At 41.3% G+C, this 21,256-nt stretch overlaps 1 protein-coding gene across 2 annotated transcripts in view; it reads right to left on the minus strand.

Annotated features, from left to right (window-relative positions):
* Positions 1-21,256, minus strand: part of OTC (ornithine transcarbamylase) — a 270,516-nt gene that overhangs the window by 54,343 nt on the left and 194,917 nt on the right. For both annotated transcript variants that reach the window (XM_086934145.1, XM_086934146.1), the window contains exon 4: positions 17,260-17,347. In XM_086934145.1, the coding sequence (XP_086790271.1) occupies positions 17,260-17,347 (88 nt within the window). The remainder of the gene's footprint in view (positions 1-17,259; positions 17,348-21,256) is intronic.

Below are 21,256 nucleotides of genomic sequence, written 5' to 3' on the forward strand. Positions count from 1 at the left end.
CTGAGTGAGTAGTTTTTTTATTTAAAATATGCTATTTACTATTAATTAGTTATTTGTTTTCAATGATTATTGGGGAAAGTTTCAGGATAAATATTTAATTGGATGTGGAATTTCGTTAAATAAACTTATAAGTTGGTTATTTTAGGGCGTTGTGGAGCATATTGGTAAATTGAGTGGGTAGTGTTTTATTTACAAGATCTATTATATCATATAATTTGTTGGTTTTATGTTATTTTCTATTCATTATTATAGAATAAGATGATTGCACCTTACATTTATCTTAGAAATTTGTTTGCTTTCAGATTTGGGGCTTATTTGACGATTTTTCCTGTTTTATATAAGCAGTAATTTAATTAATATTATTACATTATTTATGTTAATCTTCTAATCATATTTAATAATTATTTTCATGTGTACATTTTTACATTTGTAAAATTGTGCTGTAACGTTTCTTTCTTGCTGCAGTCTGTGGGTCTTTACGAGTATGTGTGGTTAGTGTTTTATTTAAAATTAATGTTAAATACAATTAAATGATTAATCATTTTTAATTTAATTAATCATTTTTAATTAATCATTATGAGATTATAATTAGTAAGAAAGTACATTTAAGTTTATTTATGAGTTTGATCCAGTAAAACACATAGATACATATATTAAAGTCTATATTTAATGGAAATGCTAATTTTTAAAACCTTCCCAGTTGCATTTACAAATGTATACATTTAAAGTCTAGAATATTATATTAACAAGAGTAATTGGAAAACAAAATCATTAGTTCTACTTAAAAGTCCTTGGCATTTCCTATGATCCACGCTACAATCTAACATTTTGTCAGACCAAAAACAATTATTGATCTGTCAATATAACACGTATTGCCCAGATATGTTATCCACCTATTTCATGCTTTTCTGTATGCAGGCAGGACAAATTAAACCTGATCTATTTTTTCTAAAACATTGTTACATGTTTTGCAGAAACCATGGTAAGTCAAATTGGGCTGTTACTCACATATGAAACTATTATAGTGGTTCTCAAATTTTTTAGAACCACAATCCTCTTTTTGGAACAAACTTTTTTAATGTAACAGAGGCATTATGTGGTAGTGCACTGCCATTACAGACAGCACATTTACATTGAAATGGCCACTACCTTTGCAGAGACATACAGTTTTGCTGATGAAACTATATACCACATGATTTGAGTGGAAATCTGCTTAATGTGAATATTTATAATTTGTGCATCCATCGCTAACAAAATGTCTTGATTTGTTTTGGTCCAATTAAAATTTGTTTACAGCACACTTCAAAATTACAAAAAATTCTAAGTGCTTCCTTTTTAGCTTTCTAACTGCTGAATGCATACAATGCATTTACAGGTATTTACATTTTGTTGTGTATTGCAAAACATAACAACCTACATTGTGACATGATTCACTTTATACACCCCGGTCTCTTTGCAGTCAGAGAAAGAAAAGTTAACACCAAACTCCATGTTAGAATGAAGCAGCCTGACATTTGACCTCTGTCTTTGAATCACTGGCAAGAATGAAAAGTTGAACACAGAATTTAAAGGAATCTTTATTTATTGCTCTGACTTTCGCGGCCCACCCAAAATCAGCACGACCTGCAACATTGAACTATTAGTATAAATGTTTTTGATTTATTTTATTTAAAAAAATATATAAATCATTACAGAAGAGCAATGTATTTATTTATTTATTCAGTGTTTTCTATAGCGCGAACTTGACCCCTTAGGGTATCAGAGCGCTTCACAGTACAAGACGTGATCACTTTTACTTTAGTACAATACTCTGGATAGCGTTTAACAAATTAAAGTTCAATTCAAAGTTGTAACAACTACTTCACTCAATAAGAAAGACTTTCGCAAATTCAAAGAATGTAAGTCTAGAATAACCATATTATCAAGGGAAGCAAGAACCTATACTAAATAGGAGAAATTGGATCTTAGCAAAAAGGATCTTGTGTCTCTAAGCGAGAGGATTTAGGCGAATCTTATGTGGTTGTTCTGTATTGGTTACTGTAGGAATTTGCTCATTAGAAAGAACCTGGGGCCAGATGTACGACCCATTTTAGCATGGGCAAACAGATTTGTGAACCCGTTTGCATATGCAAAAACCTATCTCGCCATGTACATAGCCTATTTGGCGAGTCGCAATTTTTTGGCGACTCATTAAATAGGTTTTTGCGACTTTCTATTTGGAAGGTGCGTTCCCTTCCAAATAGCGAGTCTCAAAACCATATACAACTGTTTTGCAACTACAATTGCGTTTGCAAAACACTCACAATTACCACCTACTTCAAAAAGGTGGTAATGCATTCGCAGATGGGAAGGGGTCACCAGGGAAACCCTTCCCCCTTACAAATGCATGCAAATGTAATTTTTAAGGGCAGGCAGTAGTCCCAGGGACGTTCCGTTTTTAAAAAAATGCATCCCGTTTTCCTTTAATGCATTGAAAAAAAACTGCTTTATTTAAAAGCAGTCCCAGACATGGTGGTCTACTGAGCCTTACAAGCCACCATCTCTGGAAGGGCTGGCATTCCCAATGGGCTCGCAAATTGCGAGAAGCTTGTTAATATTAATGAGGCTCGCAATTTGCGACCCCATTGGGAATCGCAAACAGAGTCAAACAAACTGTTGTACATTTCATGTAGCACCTCGCAATTTGCGAGTCACATCTTGAGAGGCGCTAAGTAAAATGGTCGTACATCTGGCCCCTATTTTCTTTCTTGAATCTTGCGGGGTTGGGTAACCTTCTGATGCTTGGAGGTAGCAAATTCCATATTCTCAGTGCAGCACCCGAGAACGCTCTGTCGTATGTGTTTTTTTTCCTGAAAATTGGTGGCTTCAGCACTAGGACTCTGGCGCTCCTGGATTGTCTGTTTCCCCCAAAGTCTCCAAAATCTGAGCTAGATCGCTTGGTGAATTGAATTGTAGCGCTTTGTGTGTCATACACGCCAATTTGAGCAGAATTCTGGCTTCATAAGGTAACCAATTCCGCGCTTTCAGGTGAGGAGAGATGTGGTCGATTTGTTTTTTAACCTTTTATAAGCCTTGTTGCTGCATTGAGGCATGATTTTATTGGAGCTGTTGCAATTTTTGGGAGCCCAGAAAGTGTTGTGGATCAGTTTTCAATCCTTGAGATTACTAATGCCTGAACTGTGATTTTGAGGTCAGCTGCTTCTTAATGTAAATCTGAGTGTCATCAGCATACGTGTGGAAAAAGATGTTGGCACAGCAGAGTATATTTGTTAGTGGTTCCACATATAAGTTGAATTGTGAAGGGGAGAGGGTTGAGCCTTGTGGAACCCCTTTATGAATGGGGGAGGATGCTGACAGGTTTTAATTCACCAGAAATCTTCATGATCTGTTCCTCAAGTAGGACTTGAACCATTCAAGAATGCTCCCAGAAAAACCCATCCTGTTCTCACGAGGTTCTAGCAACATGTCATGGTTAACTGTGTCGAGCACAAATAATAAATCAAGAAGGATTAACAGACATGCTTTGTTTTGGTCCAAAGCGAGTAAAGCGATGTCTACTATGTAAAGTATTGCCGTTTCCGTACTATGATTTGGTCTAAATCCCGATTGGAAATTGTCTAGTAGTTGAAATTTAGAGATGTGTTGCTTAGTTGTTGATGAACACATTTTTCTATCACTTATGCTAATAGGGGAATGTTGGATACCGATCGGAAATTGCTAGGTTCTGCTGGATTCTCTGTTGTTTTTTTTATGATGGGAATGACTTGGCCCATCTTTAGACAGTCTGGGAAAGATCCTTCAGAGAGGGAAGCATTGACTATCAATGTCTAACTGGGGATGATCTCCTGTTCAACGTACAGCACAAATTTTGCAGGGAGAGGATTGTTGTAGTGGGTGTTAGGCTTAATGGCCGATAAGGTTTTAAGGATGTCGTTGTGGTCATATAGTTTAAAAGTAGACCATTGAGCTCCATTTGTGGGTACTGACTGATTGAGCAGTGATGATTCACTTGGTTGCAGATGCGGATGTCTTGAGGTCACATTCCAAGGATGTGGCCTTGGATGTAAAGACATTTGTGAATACTTCACAGCTAATTTGAGATTTTGTTGATTCTAGTGCTGATTTGGCCGTTTTGTTCGATTGATGTTTAACCAATTAAAAGAGTTTTTGAGTTCTGTTTTTGTCATTCTCCAATTCCGTTCTGAAGAATACTTTTTTGATTTCAGAATATTTTTGTTGTAGGCATTTCTGTTTTTTCCTAGCAGTTTTAGCTGTGGGGATGATGGTAGTTGTCTCCATTTCCATTCTGCTAGTCTCAGCTTAAGTCTTTCTTCATTTAGTGCTCTGCTGAACCAGGCATTTTTATCTTTGTCTGTAATTTGTTTTTGTTTAAATGGTGCAATAGTGACCATTATCTCTGACAGCTTCGCATTGTAGTGTTCCGTGAGTTCGCTAGCGTTTTTCAAATTTCTTGGTGAGGGAAGATCCGTCCTGCACAGCGAAACAAGCTTCTAGTTGTCCACGTTCTTTGTGGTCCTTACCTATTGTTTGGGTTTGATTGGTTGAGTGTTTGTTTTTTAATACTCTATGAATTTGTAAAGTTATTATGTGATGATCTGACCAGTTGCAAGGCATGATTGAGGTTAAGTTCACAGCTTTCTCTTTGGATATGATCCAGTTCAGCGTGGAGCTTTTCATGAACGTTAAAAGCATGCAGGCTTGTACTAGGTTTTGGTCTGCTAGGAAGTCTTTGATGATATTGACCTGGATGTCATTAGAATCGTTCCAATGTAGATTGAAACCCCCACGGAATATGTCATTGGAGGGTGGGGATGTGTTTGCTGTGATGATCTCCATTAAGTGGGTAGTAAAAGGTTCATTCCTGCCTTGTAGGTGATAAAATGCATGGACCTTGCATAGCTGTTTCTCAGTATTTAATACGGAAAGTAGGTGGTGTTCACATGAACTAAGAGGGTCGGAAGGCAGTGGAGTAACCAAGAGCTCCGAGCGATGAATTACTGCAATACCCCCTCCTTTTCTCTTAAGCCTGTATTGCCTCACAATGATATAGTTAGCGGGCTCAAGTAGATACAAACATGGCAAGGAAGATTCAGTGAGCCATGTTTCAGTTAGGATCGCTACATCAATCTCCTGACTCGAGATAAGATCAGCAATGTCTGACACGTGTTTCACAGGTGAGCGACAATTGATTAGCAGAAACGGTTTCTGAGAATCCACGATAGTGTCTTGATTCGAGGTGGTTAGTGTTATTTGCTTTAGGTTATTCATATTTCATTTTCTGTAACTGGGCCTGACTTCTCTGAAGGAGTTGATTGGTACTGAGCTGATTACATGTACATTGTTCTTGTTATATAGGATAGTTGTGGTCTGAGTCGGTTTGTAGGATTGCAGATGGGCTTGCGTTTCCTCGTCCGATAGATAAATGGGGAGTTTGCCTGGCCGATGATGTTTGCTAGAGACATTGGTGTAGATTTTATATTGTTATGTAGTGAGAGTACTGCCTCTTGAATACTCTTGAAATTGGACAGCAAGTTTTCTGTGAGGCGTGCAATATTCTTCAGATCAAGTATAGCTTTAGAAATGGTTTGTAGTAGGTTACTGAAATTTAGATTCTGCATATCTGGGATCACTGCAGGAGTGGGGGGTTGAAGGATGAGATCAGGAGACTTGACAAATGATTGTTTGGTAATTCACCATTTAATATCTTATTGCTCATTATCTTATGTACGGCATTGATTATGCTTCTAGTTTTTCTTGTATACCAGGGGGAGACACTCAAGCTTTTTCCTACTGTCTGGCGAGGTAGATGTTAGTAGAGCGTTGAATGGTGGTTGGGTGGAGGTTGTAGAATAATCCCCTCTTTTTGGTGGCATAGCAAGCTGTCTCAACTTTCATCTAACTATTACTTGGTAAATGTGGCAATTAGCTCCTATCATGGAGGCTGTCATGATCTTTCGTGCATGAGTTGGACTTTCATTGCAGGATGGTGTTGAAGGATTAATCGTGATTGTTGGTGAAAAGTCAATTACTTATGAAGGGCCTCTGTCAGGCTCTGTTGCGTTTGTAGGGGAAGGATTAGACCTCTGTGGATCTAATGTCTTCTCATGTTCCGCTCTCAGTGTTACTTGTTTGTGATGTGTAATTGAATTCGCGCAGGGGCTTTGTTGGTTTCCCGGACTTTTTCTTTCAGCGTTGAGAAGTATTCGTCATATTTGATTAGATCCTTGACTTTTGCTTGAATGAGTTCAGTACGATTTTTATAGATTGGTATATTGAGTGCAGCTCCTAGTCTATGAGAGGGAGCGATTAATAGCTTAACACGGTACGGTATGTTTTTTGTTTCTTGAGTGTTCAATAGTTTAGTCACGGTCTCACACCATTTCGCCTGATTTCTTGTGAAGAATATAAGGTCATTAACCAGGATGCCCTTTTTAATGTTGAAGTATGGGTCTGAGATCAGTCTCTCAGTGTTTTTTTTCATTAAGTTGTGCTTGAAAACCTTAAGTGCATTCCTGGAGTTGTTGGGAGGGGGTAACTTATATTGTAGGAGTTAGTTCCTGCTGCTTTTAGGTCTCCTGCCATTTGTTTTCCTTTTTTCTTAATTTTTTCCTTCTTCTTGCTTTTCTTATTCTCTTTCTTTCTCTCTCCCTTTTAATGGACTGGCCAATACCTGATCGTGACCATATGTCTGGGATCCCTCGTGAATTGGATTTAGCAGATTGACTGGGCAGACCAACTTGCCTATTCTATCTAATATGGCTGCTTATTTGCTTTCTGTGGACATCCTACTATTTGCAGTCCTATTTGTATTTCAGTGAACAGTTGTTGTTGGTCTCTTTCCTTTTCTGTCATACATGAGCCATTTTGTACAGTATCTAGCCTTATCGAAATGGCCAATCTTCAAGGGCCTAAGGTTGGTCCACTTTCCCTTTCAGTTATTCTTTTTTTTCCATTAATTTCCGGTTGTATTATACTTAATTTCTTTATTTTATTTATTTATTTTCCTTCTCCCATACCCAATTGAGCACGTTGACTCCTCGGTTTTCTGGGAGTATTGGGATGGGTGGAGGCTTGCCCTCTTTCTCTCATGCTCACTCCTGCCTCAGAACCGCTCCCCAGAGCATTGGAGTGTTGCCCGTTAAATATCTCCCACCGGGGCTCACTTGGCTTCCCCTACACCTCTGCATCTATCTCCTTGCGCAGAGACGAGCACAGGAGCTACAAGGGAGTTTCGGGAGTCTGGCGAGCTAAATGGACCCTCCCTCTGTGCTCCTACCCTGCCTCTCAGCTTTCCCTCCCGCTACGTGTCTTACCTCCTTGCACAGAGTGGTGCGCGGTAGCTGCCGGGAACTTCAGGGGACTGGTGCGCTGAAACAGAGCCACCCTGTCCGCTTCATGTCCGAGGGTCTATCTCCTTGTCCTCCGATGTGCGCTTATCGTCTGAAACTCACCCTCTGTGCCTGCCATGGACTGCAACTACTCAGGCTGGTAAGCATGTCTAATCCGATGTCTCCCTCTATCTTTTCTTCCTTTTTTTTTCTTGGCTAATTCAACATAACAAATATTTAAAAAGCATCTTGACATGTAGGTCATAAATATTACACCTTCAAACATGTGTAGGTGAAGCCCAACAACAAACTTCATTATCCATAAGAACAAGTAAAGAATCAATTGCAACACTTAAAAACATATTCTTTCACATTTCCAGTTTGTAACCAGGTGTAAGATCCAAAGATCCAAGCCTAACCGGGCCCAGATTTTTCTCAGTTTACTGCATCTAGGATGATTCTGTATGACTGCCAGCTCCAACCCACAAAGGGATCTGGGGCCTCCTTCTGAAGCCAAGCCCGAGCAATCACCAATCTTGAAGTTGTTATAGCACAGAGAAAGGCCCTAACAACATCAGATGTGCCATTAGACAAATAGCCCAACAAAATTGTTTTACGGTCAGATCTAACATCTGTCTTAAGAAGTCAGTTGATCAGTGGAAAGTCTTTGCACAAGTATTGCACAATAATATCACATGTTAACACGATATAAACTGTGTTCATGCCTGACTTGCTACAGCAAAAGGAATTTGAAGTAGCCCTTATACCCCATTGGTGCAGCGTATACAGTGTATAGTATAAATCATACAATATTTTAAAGGGATTGGTCTTAAGCCAGGAGATGCCTAAAATACTCTGGTCAAGCATTAGTATGCCTTGGAATGCAAATTGCGTGACCAATTAACAGACATAACCTCAAATTTGTTTGACATATTCTTCTGACCCATCAGATTTAGATAAAAAGTATGAATATAATCACGTCTTGATACTTTGACAAGGCTCTGTAGAAATTCATTGCTAACTATACTAATTTCATTCGAAGGAATACATGATGAAAATTCCCTTAATTGTAAAAAGCAGAAGAATTCAATTTTGAGTAGACAATTTTCGCTATTTATATCCTGAAAAGATGAGAAGGCTCTATTTCTGAAAAACTAACCCAGGGTCAAGATTTTTGAACAACCCCAAAAATGTATGCAGCTGTCCTGGAAACATTGTGGAGGGCTCGGATTATACCCAAGAGAAGTAAACTGATGAAACAGCGGATTATGATAAATGGATCGTGTATCCTGCCAGACCTTATCATATAAATAACAACAGCTAAATCCAGTGATCTACTTAATGAGAATGGAACCAAAAAACACATATAACAGAAGGAGTACTACAATGAAACAAGCTGACCTTACAGTGAGAACGGATTCCCATCACTCACCAAAGTGACCAATATCATCATTTGGGTATCCTTCCTACCATCCACTGTGCCTCTTGATCATAGAGGAGGATGTGCTGGATTATGTCTCATTCAGGCCATAGAGGAAGGGCACAAACAAGAGACAAGTTCTCCAATTGTAATGATCACAAATAGGAGATGAAAAAATGTTTGATGGAAAGTGCAGTCCATGGAAGTGAGACTAAAGAAGGATTTAGAAGAGAGAAAAAACTTTTTATTGAAATATCTCTTATAACCCTGCTAAAAACAGTGCAAAAGCAGCTTATACAAATATGTGCTGTTTAAAATACGGTCGGCATGTTTCAGCCTCTTGGACTCGTAGTCCCAGGATTTCTTCAGGACCTCAAAAGAATACTCATTGCTACTGCATTTAAAACTTAGTGAAAAAATAGTGATGTAAAATTGGAGTCAATACAAACTTACACAACAAATTTCTTTCCTCAGTACTGACAGGGTGCAGTCGGTACCCGTCTTGTACGAGGATAGGACCTCACCTCACCTGGTCACAACTCAGGTCTACGAGGCCCGCTCTCTCCGTCGGTACCTCAAGCCTGAGAGAGTATTAAACCGCGTATGAATTTTTTTGTACTGCTTATAAACTTTTGTCGGGATAGAATCGGGACCCCCTGCTTTACCCATTGCCATTTGTGCGATAGCTATTTCAATCTTGTCACTGGTAATTAGAGTATCCACCCTCCCCTCTTCTATGCTGTGAGTTCGTTATGCCTTACCGACTAAAGGTAGCTGTTCATCATACCTGGAGCTGAACATAAGTCATCATTATAAAGATTGGAATAAAATGTATGAAAAACTGCTACTATATCAGAGCATCCTGCGACAATTTTACCAGTAGGATCTCTTATACCCACAACCACATTTGTATTATTCTTATCCTTAAGTTGAAAAGCCAGTAGCTGACACATCTCCTCCTTGTTCTCAAAACACGGCAAACATTTCACCTCACACTTAGAACAGGCACTGTCCCTGATCACTTTCTTCAATTGCATCCAGGCTCTGGTCAATTGTCCAAAGATGTAAAAAACACTATCTGGGCAATTTTGCTGCCTATGTCAAAACGAATATTCCATTTTCAATTGGAGAAGTTCCTCCCATAACCTTGCCTCAGTGACCCATTTATCCTTACTTTTTCAAATTGTATAACTAATAGTCTGGCCCCAGACAAAAGCTGGTTAGGCATCCCAGACCATTACTGGGTTGGCAGAACCTTTATAATGATAAATTCACTTAAGGCAGAAGACATAAAGATAATGGTCTAGCAGTAATGTACAATCAAATGTCTTTCACTCTGGGGGTGCAATAGAAAACAATTTACTTGACTTAACAAATAATGACAATGGGTTATGATCCGAAACAATACTTGAACTTAAATTAGTACACAGGACAGGTATGACTTGTTAAGAACACATCTATACGAGAAGATGTACCATGTGGAGCAGAATGAAAAGGAAAACCAAGTTCATCCCCCCAGCAAGCCATCTCCCCTGCAAGCCAGCCAAACCTCACAAAGTTCATGAGTTTCAAGAATGTGCTTTATAGCTGCCTAGACCTTCTCATGCGCCACTGACTTGCTTCTAAAGATGCTGTTGAATCCACCCCTGAGAGGATAGTGAGGTTGAAATCCCCACTTAAAAGAACTGGGTCCTGCCACGTACTAAACTCACCATCAAAAAGATTAAACATTGTAGGATCAATTGTAGTCATAGCATAATTAACATAACATGAGTATTTGTAAAGCGCATGTTCACCCAAGGTACCTTGATGCAGAATAACAGATGTCTGTTGTTACTCAAGTCAATGGTACTCACACAGAACGTTCTTACAGGCTGTTAGTTGTAAACTACCATTCCTATATGAGTGATCACCCATCACCGACCTGTCTAACTTGATCTGATGAGCAGCCCTTTCCTTCCCCTCAGACAGTAATGCCACCTCTCTCTTTGGAATATCGATCCCAGTTGCAAAAAGAGTGTGGTAACCTAAACTACTCAGCGTATGAAGGTAACTAGCGGTAAGGTGAATCTACTGAACACAAAATAGGAAGAATCAGAATACTTAACTACTCTTTACTATATCTAACCAAGAGTGCACATACCAATCCAACTATGCATGTGCACATCTAGAATACGATTTTTAAGAACACTATCTATGGTAGGCAAAATCTTTCTCTGATGCATGGTATTACAATTAGACCCAATTTACTACAGTTTATGCTTTATTTTTTCCTTTATCCCATGAGAATCCTTCTGTCTCCCCAGAGTTGTTACTTTTTTACCCAAAACCTCAAATTGCTCCGTGTGACCCACTGCAATGACCACCCCAACTACCCAGTCCTCCCAACTCCCCCTCTCCCAACCACCAACACTCATTCATATTCCTGCCCGACTCTCCCAAGCAGAAATTTGAAAACTTTGACATGAGACCACACTGATGCCCCCCAATGTGTTCGATTGCAACACGTCTGACAACAAAGCTACCTCCAAGAGTATTCTGAAATTCAAATGGCATAAATATGCCCAACATTATTTCCCAAGTATAGTTAAAGAGCAAAATGAGAAAAATTACACCTGGAGAGGGAAAAACGAACAGTGATAAATAACTTTCCAACAAGAGCCCAAACAATCTGATTATATGCCCTTACCCGATACAGTACAGTGAGCCTATCATGGCAAAATAGGTCAAATATACATTTTGAAAAACAGCCCCAATTTCCCCATGATCAGCCTGTACTGATCAAAGGATTCCAAGATCGTCTGTTGTGTTTTTGAGAACGCCTAGGGACTGAATTTTGAATTTGCCTGCTAACCGAGCTGTCAGTCATTCTGCACCCTCCGCTAGACTACCAGTCTCTGAAATATCTGATAGTGAAAACAACTCTTCTAGGGCATTTTGATTCTCATGGGATTCATTTTCCCTCATAGTGTGAGCCCCCAAGCATACCATACCCTCTGCCAAGGTAACGGACCGGGATACAGCTTTCCCTGTAAATCTCCCTCCACTACAGTCCCGGAGAGCCACGAGCTAGTGTTATACACAGTGGCTGCAGCAGTCACAGCAGTCCCCAAACCATTAGTCTCAATGCTGATACCTTATGTAGGCACTGAAGGTCAGGGCAGGGGGTAGAAGGATGCGAGGAGTTTAATAGGTACTTGTGAACCTGAGCCCTTAAGACTAAAGAAATCCATCGTTTTCTTCACAGAAATGTGGGAAGACTCATTATGAAATGTACGAGCTGGGGGATCTGATTGGAAACCTACCTGACGTGCCTTTGTTGTGGATACCAATGCAGACATTAAGGGTCCCAAATCCAAGCCCAACACCGGACATCGCATCCTCTTTGCTGTCTGCGGTCTCCTCAGCTTGGCAGTTTGCTCAAACATCAAGTATCTCCAGTAACTTGAGCTTGTCAATAGATTGTGTAGCTCTGTTGGGCTCCTTGTGCTCAGTACTTGGCTCATGGTGCTCCCAGGGCTCCCTCAGTGTCTCCTTGGACTCCTAAGGCATCATTACAGAGGATGCAGCAACAACAGCAATGTCTGTCCCTCCAACCATTGTCTGGGTCCGTCTCTCCATCTGGAGGAGTTGTGGGCGTTGCTAGTGAATGCTGACGTCTTTACCAGCATGGTGGCCTCCTCGTGGACCAGGCATCTCGATCTAGACCTCCATCCTTGTAATCTTCCTTTTCCATGTCAGGTCTCCCACCAGAGCCCGGGACCAGGATTGTGCCCCTTGGCAACACCTGATATAGGACAACGTGGCTGCAAAGTGGAAATCCTTCCCCTCCTCCTAACAGCGCCTCCACCGTTGTTAGACTGCCGGCTAATGCAATGCAGACAGGAAAGCATCCTGAGCCCACACTACTCCAGACTACTTTTTAAATTAAATGGGGAGAAATCAGTGTATATGTCTCATCATGTCCACATATCAGGTGTGCCCTCATATCAGATGGACCCCCAGCAGTGCCCTTAATTGAACAGGCAGACAGTAATCAGCCTTTTGTTAACCATCACAGAGAGGACATAGAGCTATACCAGCCGCATGCCACCATCGGGCCTTCCCAAAATGTCCCTATTTTGACTCAGGTTTTCGATCCTGTATCTGATAAATACAGCTCTTACTGATAGTGGAAAAATTCATCCATATCGAGTTCAAAGGAGGGACTGTGCTTGATGGCCAGGAATTTATCTAGGAGTCTATTGTGTTTGACAGATGTATTCTGTTAGGAAAAAAATTGAATTCAAAAGTCTCTGTATCGTACATAAAGTAGAACATGCCCAGAGATCGCATCTAATGAGTCAACTTATTTTTCCACATTATAAAGCACGTGCCCTCAAGACCAATAACCACTTCCTTCTGGCCACTCCTGGAATAAACAGGGCTAGAAGTGGAGGGCGATCTTTCGCCTACTTGGCATCCAAACTTTGGAACTCCTTCCAATTGATCTAAGAGCTAACAGAAATTTGCTCAGCTTTAGAAGACTCATTTGTTTAGATAAGTAGTATGTTATCCTTTCATGATTCCTGTCAGTGCTGGGAATCCTGCTCTGGGTACCCATATGCTATATAAGAACTGGAAAATAAATATGAAATGTTTTAAAACATAATCTCAATAGACAGACTTCATGGTGGCCCGAGGCACTCTATTGATTGAGTGAGGGTCATGTAAAAGATGCTCCAGTTTCAATGGTGTTAGGCAAAAATTAACATGTCTCAACCATGTATTACGGCCCTTCTCAAGCTTTATGACCTCAGAAAGGTCATTTCTATAAGAGATTAGCTAAAGGGGTGTTCTACAGTCTCATCCATACGATTATAGGTCTTCATAAAGCTATGTCTCCAATCCTTTTAATTTTTAAACAACAGAAGAGTGAAAGGACTAACCCTATGAGTACAATCATATTTGTTTTTAATCAGTGCTGGTTGGACTATTAATAAAATAGTTGACAGTCACGACTTTGCACTTTTTATATTTAACACCTTATTGCACTCACTTAGCACAATTTGGCTTTTTCACCACCTCAACACACACAAGAACCAGCTCCGCTGTAAACAGGCATTGTAGGACACTGGAAGGACATTAGGTCTTTCCAGTGGGAACCCAGTGATGAAGCATGTTACCACTAGGTTGGTGAGTGAGGGTTCTTAAAAATCTTTCTATTTGTGTTGTGTTTCCACCTTTCTTCTCCTTCCACTTAACCCTCACATATTTGTTTGAGGTTGTTTTTTGTCATTGCACTCTTCTGTTGTTTAAAAATAATTTAGTAGGGGTAAGAGAGTGAATAGTTATACCCCTACTCTCCTGTTGATTGTGTGTGTCCAATCCTTTTAAACCTGTGTCAAAGTAAATTGGTACGCTTGGTATGCTATGTGGCAAATTAGACATAGACTTAAAGAAATTTGACTCTGTTCTGGAAAGATCTTTAACATCCCCCAGGCCTCTGCCCCATGTAAAGATCCAGTTTGGGTCATGGCTCGGTATAAATCGTTTGCCTGGGGTACAGATCTAGAGCTCTTAGCTTTGACATCTTGTCGACCACAGCAGACCTTTGAAGCAATATTGCACCACACTTCTGAATATGGAGTTTCACTCTCATACAATTTCAACCCTGAAACCTAGGTGATCAAAATGTTCAACTTTCTGCAGCTTAGTCCTCTATCCTAATGTAACTCTTAAAGCACTTATGAGGGGAAAGGCTCAACTATTTTGCTTGGGAAGTGTTTATCTCAGTACTTGTGAATTACATAAATCTAGAAACCTATCCACTATATTCTGTAGGCCAATAGGCGTTTTTGAAATGAGGAGTGTGTTGTCTGCAAAAGGGAGAGAGAGCCTCAAGCAATCAGACTATACTGATGGATTGATAGAATAGTATTCCTCACCAAAGTTGGAAAGAAAAATCTGATACATTAGGACTCATCCACCAGGATCGCAAACTCTGCTAAAACAGCTGAATACGCGATCAGAAAAGCTTTTTGAGGAAGAAAAACTCTCTAGTAGAAAATCTGCCAGTGTCTGTCTCTGCTGACGGAATTTACACTTGCAGATATGGGAACTTAAGATGCACTGACGAAGACGGTATGTTTTGGCTGTGTTCACATATCTAGGCTCCTTTACATGCTTGGGAGTATTTCATGAGAGGAACTGTGTACTTCCCCACCCCTGAAAATCCACCATGCATTGCATGGAAGTCTTACTGAGCTAGCTTCACCAGACCTGGCTGCAAATCAGGAAGTTGATTTTTTACCATGTCTGGTGGAGGCACCTTTGCACCTTGGCAAAATATACAGTGGATCCAATGGAGTATCCACTGCCAGAATATCTGCCATTCGTGTAATTCTAAATATTGTTGATATGCTACCATGTTCACTGATGGGTATCAGACGATTTCCAATACCATCTTAATGCCCCAGTGTTGGAGGAAAATATAACAGTGCAACTACAGAATAAACAAAGCGACGAAAAACAAACAGGCCCCACTATTGTCGATGCTGCTTACGACCAACAAACTAGCTGGGATGGCTTTCGCCATGATTTAACACTTAAGGACCAAAAGATCTCCTAGTACATCGGAAAAAAATGATAAACAAGGAAAGACACAGCATAATCGTAATAAGCTTGAAAGTAGCAGGACTGACTACTGTTTTGGAGCAAAAATAGCCTCTTGACTTAAGCACTGGGGATCTGCTGTGCCTGCAGGAAACCTGGGCTACAGTACCCTTATGAATCCCAGGCTACCACACAGTACATAAGACAGCAGGGAGGAAGAACTTTGATGGAAGGCCCTCTGGCAGCCTCTACTTTTGTAAAGCGTGATATTCAGCTAAAAATAAAAGAAATAAAAACATCTACTCATGATCTGCGGCACTTGATCTATCAGATTTAGCATTGGATGGACAATTTAAATCTATCATTCTCTGAAATATTTACATTGATCTAGCAAAAGGGAGGAGAAAGACATCTGAAACCAGATTTGGGTGCTCCTCTATCAGCATCCAGATTAATCCAGATCAAGAACTCATTTGGCAGGAGACTTTAAAATGCAACACTTATGTCTACCAGGAGGAGCTCAGGAGGATGCTAATCAAAACAGCCTAGAGACCTGCATCAAAGATCTTGACCTGTGAACATGAGATCAGCAGGGAAACCCGGGGGTCATACAACAGCCCACTTTTAGAAACATCTTTACACTGGGCAATTTGTTTTTTAGCAATTACCTTCAAACTAGATGCAAGAAAAGAAGGTCACAAGTGGTGCTGAAGGTGACCACCACCCACTGACAATTACATTCAACATGACCTCTACAATTCACACAAAGTAAATCCAGCTGGCTAGCCTTAATGTTGAATCTAACCCATCATTGAAATGGATAGAGTAGGGGCCTGTCTGCAAACATAAGTATCAGATGTAGAAGGCACTACATAGACCTCTTGCACTTGATCAATATTCCACCTTGATAACAAAAGATTGGGGCATTTTAATGAGTGACCTGCATGCAGCTCTAACTTTCAATAAGCTCGTAACTAATCCATGACTGCCCCCGAAATGTATGTATAAAATTTACAGTAAGGACAAAGAATTTAAACTAAGCAAAACATTGTGTCGGAAGGCTGAAATTAGGTATAAAGATGGAAAGGACAACTAGACGAAACAGAGCCAAAGGAGGCAAGGAGAAAACACAAAAAGGTAGCCTGGGTATTAAAACAAAAATTCATAAATATACCCTGCTTGTCGCGCAAGTCACTGACATTTTGGGAATATGTAAATGGTCTGTTTAACAAAACTACCGGCAAAGAGAATGCAGTTTGTGCTGGAAAAATTGATAGATTACATATCTCATATATCTGTTTATAATGAGGAATCAATGGCCATCTTGGTTGATTTACCAATTATACCGTATGCAGATGACTTTGTAATATTAGATGATACTCGCCTTGGAATGCATAGGGCGTTAGGCATACTACACAATTATAACATCACAAATTGCGAATGCCGCAAAGACCAACGTCTTTATCTTGGACATGAGTGAAACAACACTAGTTGACATGGAATTTGGTCCCCTTATACATAATCCTAACGGCATTTTTGGGCTCCCCAAGATTGCAGTAACTTTGCATTAAAGCATAAAAACAATTTGCTGTTGATGTTATGGATTTTGCTTTTTAATGAGCTGCCTTTTTAATAATTTACTGCTGTATGCGGTTGAACTGAAATTTGTCTTCATTGAGTAGTTACTGTGAAGATTTTAATTAATCTTACAATAAAGAATTCTGATATTTTGTTTCCCACTACCATCCGATTGTACTCTGCTGTAAATCAAACCAAGAGATTCTTTTTAGTGCATATTTGTGAATCCTATGACATTTGTGTATGCATCTCTACCGTAGTGTTTTAAGTCTGAAAACAATCATGTTTATAGCTGACATAAAAGGACATTTTACAAACCGTGCTGTGTCCCTGAGGCTTTCATTCACTCCCAGATGTATATCTTGTGTCGTGAGGAAACATGGATGTCCCCCAAGAAGGGCAAATCCTAAAAAGTAAATAAAAAAATAAAATATAAGTCACCACTTAAGTTGTTTATACATAGATCACCCAAAAGTACATATTAAACAAGACACTTGAAGAACAATTTACTTGAAGGTATTTCTTCCAATAGGAAGAAGTATCATGTGAAGTGTACCTAGGAGCAATCTAATTGTATACATTATATAAACTTACGTTTCTGTTGGCTATCGTCAACAGATGTGGCAACCCTCCCTACCCTTACCTCCCCCTGTTCCTATTGACAACAATGGTGGACAGGGCACAAGTCCTAAAAAAAGAAGTGGGTGGACTAACCTAGTTAGGCGGTATGCAAGTAACATCACGGCGCATGACATCACGGTGCACGGCATAACGGCGCATGACATCACACATGGCATCACAGGAATTGACATCATAGAAAGTAGCATCAGAAGCCACGACTTTACAGGAAGTGGCATCACAGGAACTAACATCAGATCTAAAGCCCTCACATATATATTTAGCAGGTCTATCATGTGTATGTTTAAGCGCATTGCGAGTATAATAGCACAGTGAGCTATGGAAGATGATATGTGACTTCTACACCTCGCAATCCCCCAGTTGTACGTAACACATCCTGTACATTCATTTAAAAACTTAGGGGCAGATTTATGTTAACTGGCGCATCCCGAGGGATGCGCCAGTTAACATGCGCCACAGTGCGCCACAGCTACGCCACCCATGGTGCGCCGCATTTATGATGCGGCGCACCATGGGGCAAAAACGGCACAGTTGCGTCACGCATCTGTGCCGTAAAAGTGACGCATTGCTGGAGTTGCGTCGCAAGCGCGACGCAGCTCCAGCAATGCTCTGGCGGGGCCTATTCTTTCAATGCTGCCTCAAGCCTTACGTCTGCTTCAAGCAGGCGCAGGGTTTTGACGCAGCTTTGCCCTGAAAGTGACTAAGTGAAATCTCATAGATTTCACTCAGCCACTTTCAGGAGGCGTTCCTGCGCAGGAACGCCCCCCCCTGCGCAGGAACGCCTCCTCATGGCGCAGTGCTGTACAACGTGACACATCTTCTAGATGCGTCACGTTGTAAATAGGGCGCAGGGATGCGCCACGTTTCCGCGCCGTTGCATCACGCAACGGCGGCGTAAACGTGGCGCAAGCCCTTCATAAATCTGCCCCCTATTGTACATTTGATATGCATGTGTTGATGTAAAGCGCTCTGACACCCTGCATTGGAATGAGTAGCGCTATACAAGAAGGAATTGTGGTACTTAACTTATTTCAACACCTCTTCAGGGGAAGTAAAGCTCTATATAAATGCAATTTGCTATGTGTGAATGCTGGGAAAGACCAACACTTCAGATATTCTTACAGTGCATGCATATCTCCTAAACAGCGACTGAACACAGTGAAAGCTGCCTGTCTTAAGTATGTGTGAAGTGCTAACAAGGTGTGAGCCTTTGTTTCCCCTCCGCTTCATTTGCATCTGGTGTAAGGCTCCTGACTGCTCGCAGCCAAGAGACTCAATCAAAAGGAGGCCTGATGACCCCTCGAAATTCGACCTTTATGGCCCCAGCAGGAGACTTAAATAAGGCAGCTTGTCCCAGCCTGGACGTTGTTGCAGATGGAAAACAGCCAACGAGCAGGCGCTGCTGAAAGTGTCCTGGTGTTTGGAAATTACCCCGGGACGAGTTCAGCACAATATTCAGTGGGGCCCAAATTCTTGGCAGGGTGTACGGCATTCACCCTGTGAAAAAAGTGGGTGGACGCCATCCACCCACGTATGTCCCCGACTCGTGCCCTACTGGTGGATGAAAGGCTGCTGCCAGCACTACCTTCACCATCCTTAAAGTCCTAACAGATTGGAGGTAAGTGGTTGGGATGAAGATTATGCAGCCACAGGACTGCCTTCCACCAACATTCCCCGCCTCTCCCAGTTTCTACACATCAGGGAGGACACTGCGAGAGGCAGGTGCAGCAGCACTGCTTCCTGATGACTTTCCCTGTATCTCCAAGTATTTTACACTGGGTGATTATGCAGTGATAAGGTGTTGCATGACGTTTTAGGGAGTGGCATACCTGAATGGTAGAACGGAAAATGAAGCCAGATACCTCTGTGAATTAGTAAAAGGTGGTTACAAGTGGGGTGCAGCAAGCCTTTCTGTCTCAGTGCCACTGCACCTGCTACATTAGCGATAGCTCAGGGGGTAACCATGGCTCCAGCAGCCCTCATAACGAGGGGGACCCACAAGCTCCTGGGGACCCCCTTCGGCACTGTGCATGGGCAGGCCTGAGAGTTCCTGACTGGGTCCGGAGCATGGACCCCCTCCATGTACTTTGCAGGGGAGCCCACTCAAGCTTCCTTGCACCACTGCAATGCTGCTGGTGATGGCTACTCAGCTCAGTGCAGAAGTTAAGTTAGAAAGAAGTCTTATCGGGCAGTGTTCTATAACCTTAGAGCCCAATGTAGCTGGCTCTAACGGCGATTAAAGGCCTGCTCCAGCATTTGGCTCAGGCGTTTAACAAGGGGGGAGCCTTTGAGGGCCTGTAGAGCCTGCTTCAGAGGGCTCTAAGGCTATTAGAACATTCCCTAAAATGGGGGTGGTGCGAAATTACGATGTCCATTTCCCTCTGCTTTTACATGGTGGTCTGACATCATGTAAAGATAGACAGAAAGGGACTTTGGTGTCGCCTAGCAGGACCCCATTCCCCCTGGGCCTAGGTTATGGGGCCCGAGGGGCACATGAGGTGCCTCCCCAAAGAATCCATGCACTGTGTGCCAGAGACCACATAGTGCCTGGCACACGGTGCGTGGATGTTCAAAAACATCCCTTTTTCCATTGCCGCTTGTGCTGTGGCTCTTTTCGGGGCCACAGCACAAGCCCCAATGGAAAAGGGGTGTCTACAACTGCCTGCATGGCGGTGGTATCGTAGTTGGGCTGTCGGGACCACCGACTCCTTGTCAGACAGTCTTGAGCCTGGAATGATAGCGGTTAGATGCTCATCCTACCGCCATCGTAATGTAGCCCATAGCCTTTTTTCATCATGGAAGTCATTCCCTATTTTGTTTATGATTATTTGACCCAGTTCAAAATTTCAGGGTCTAGTATTTGCATCTTGTAGTAGCTTGATCCTGTCTGGGTTTCGTAAATTGACAGTGTCAGAATAGTAGGTGGAAGTAAGTTCATCCTTCAAATATTGAGATGGTTCTGTTTTGTAATTTGAGCCTTCTTGCTGTTTCCTTCCTTTGTCATAGTGTCAGTGGTTTATGCCATTTGGTAGATTATACTGATTTTCCTCATTGGAATCCCATCCTGCGTCTATTTTAGGAGATGAGCAGTTGCTATCTATTGTGCGCAATAACCAGTCCGCCGTTATTGGGGCTCTACTTGTGTCATAAGAGGGCATAGACATGTGAAATCTTTTCTATATCTCAGACACTTCTTTGCATAGTGCATTCCACTCTCTGTTAAGAATTTTTAACAGGGGTATTATTTCTACACATCTGCAGTCCTGCATGCCGGTATTGTCGGTGAACTGTTCAGAAAGGTATTTATTGATATAGTCACAATGATAGCTTACGCCTGCTTGGGATCTTATCTTAGCACTGTCTATCATTCATTGATGGTTGGAATACTTGTAATTGCTGACCAATCTGATTTTATTCTGTTGAAGTCATGCAAGAGTTTCCTTGGAGGACCTGGTAGTCTAAGTCTCCTTTAGTTGTCCTCATGGCCTCTTCAGAGTATCTCAGGAGAATTTTTGAGGTGTCACCTGTAGGTTGGAACCACTTAAGTGTTTCGCTTGAGGGATAGGTGCTTCAGGAATTTGGTGGTTCCCTTTATTTTTACTGGTATTTTTGTTTCAGTTAGTCTTTCCTTCCTTGCCATGCTTGCTAACATCACTCTCAACAAGGCATCACTCTT

Source organism: Lissotriton vulgaris, chromosome 8 (genome assembly GCF_964263255.1).
Source record: "Lissotriton vulgaris chromosome 8, aLisVul1.2, whole genome shotgun sequence".
In the NCBI taxonomy this organism is placed as follows: domain Eukaryota; kingdom Metazoa; phylum Chordata; class Amphibia; order Caudata; family Salamandridae; genus Lissotriton; species Lissotriton vulgaris.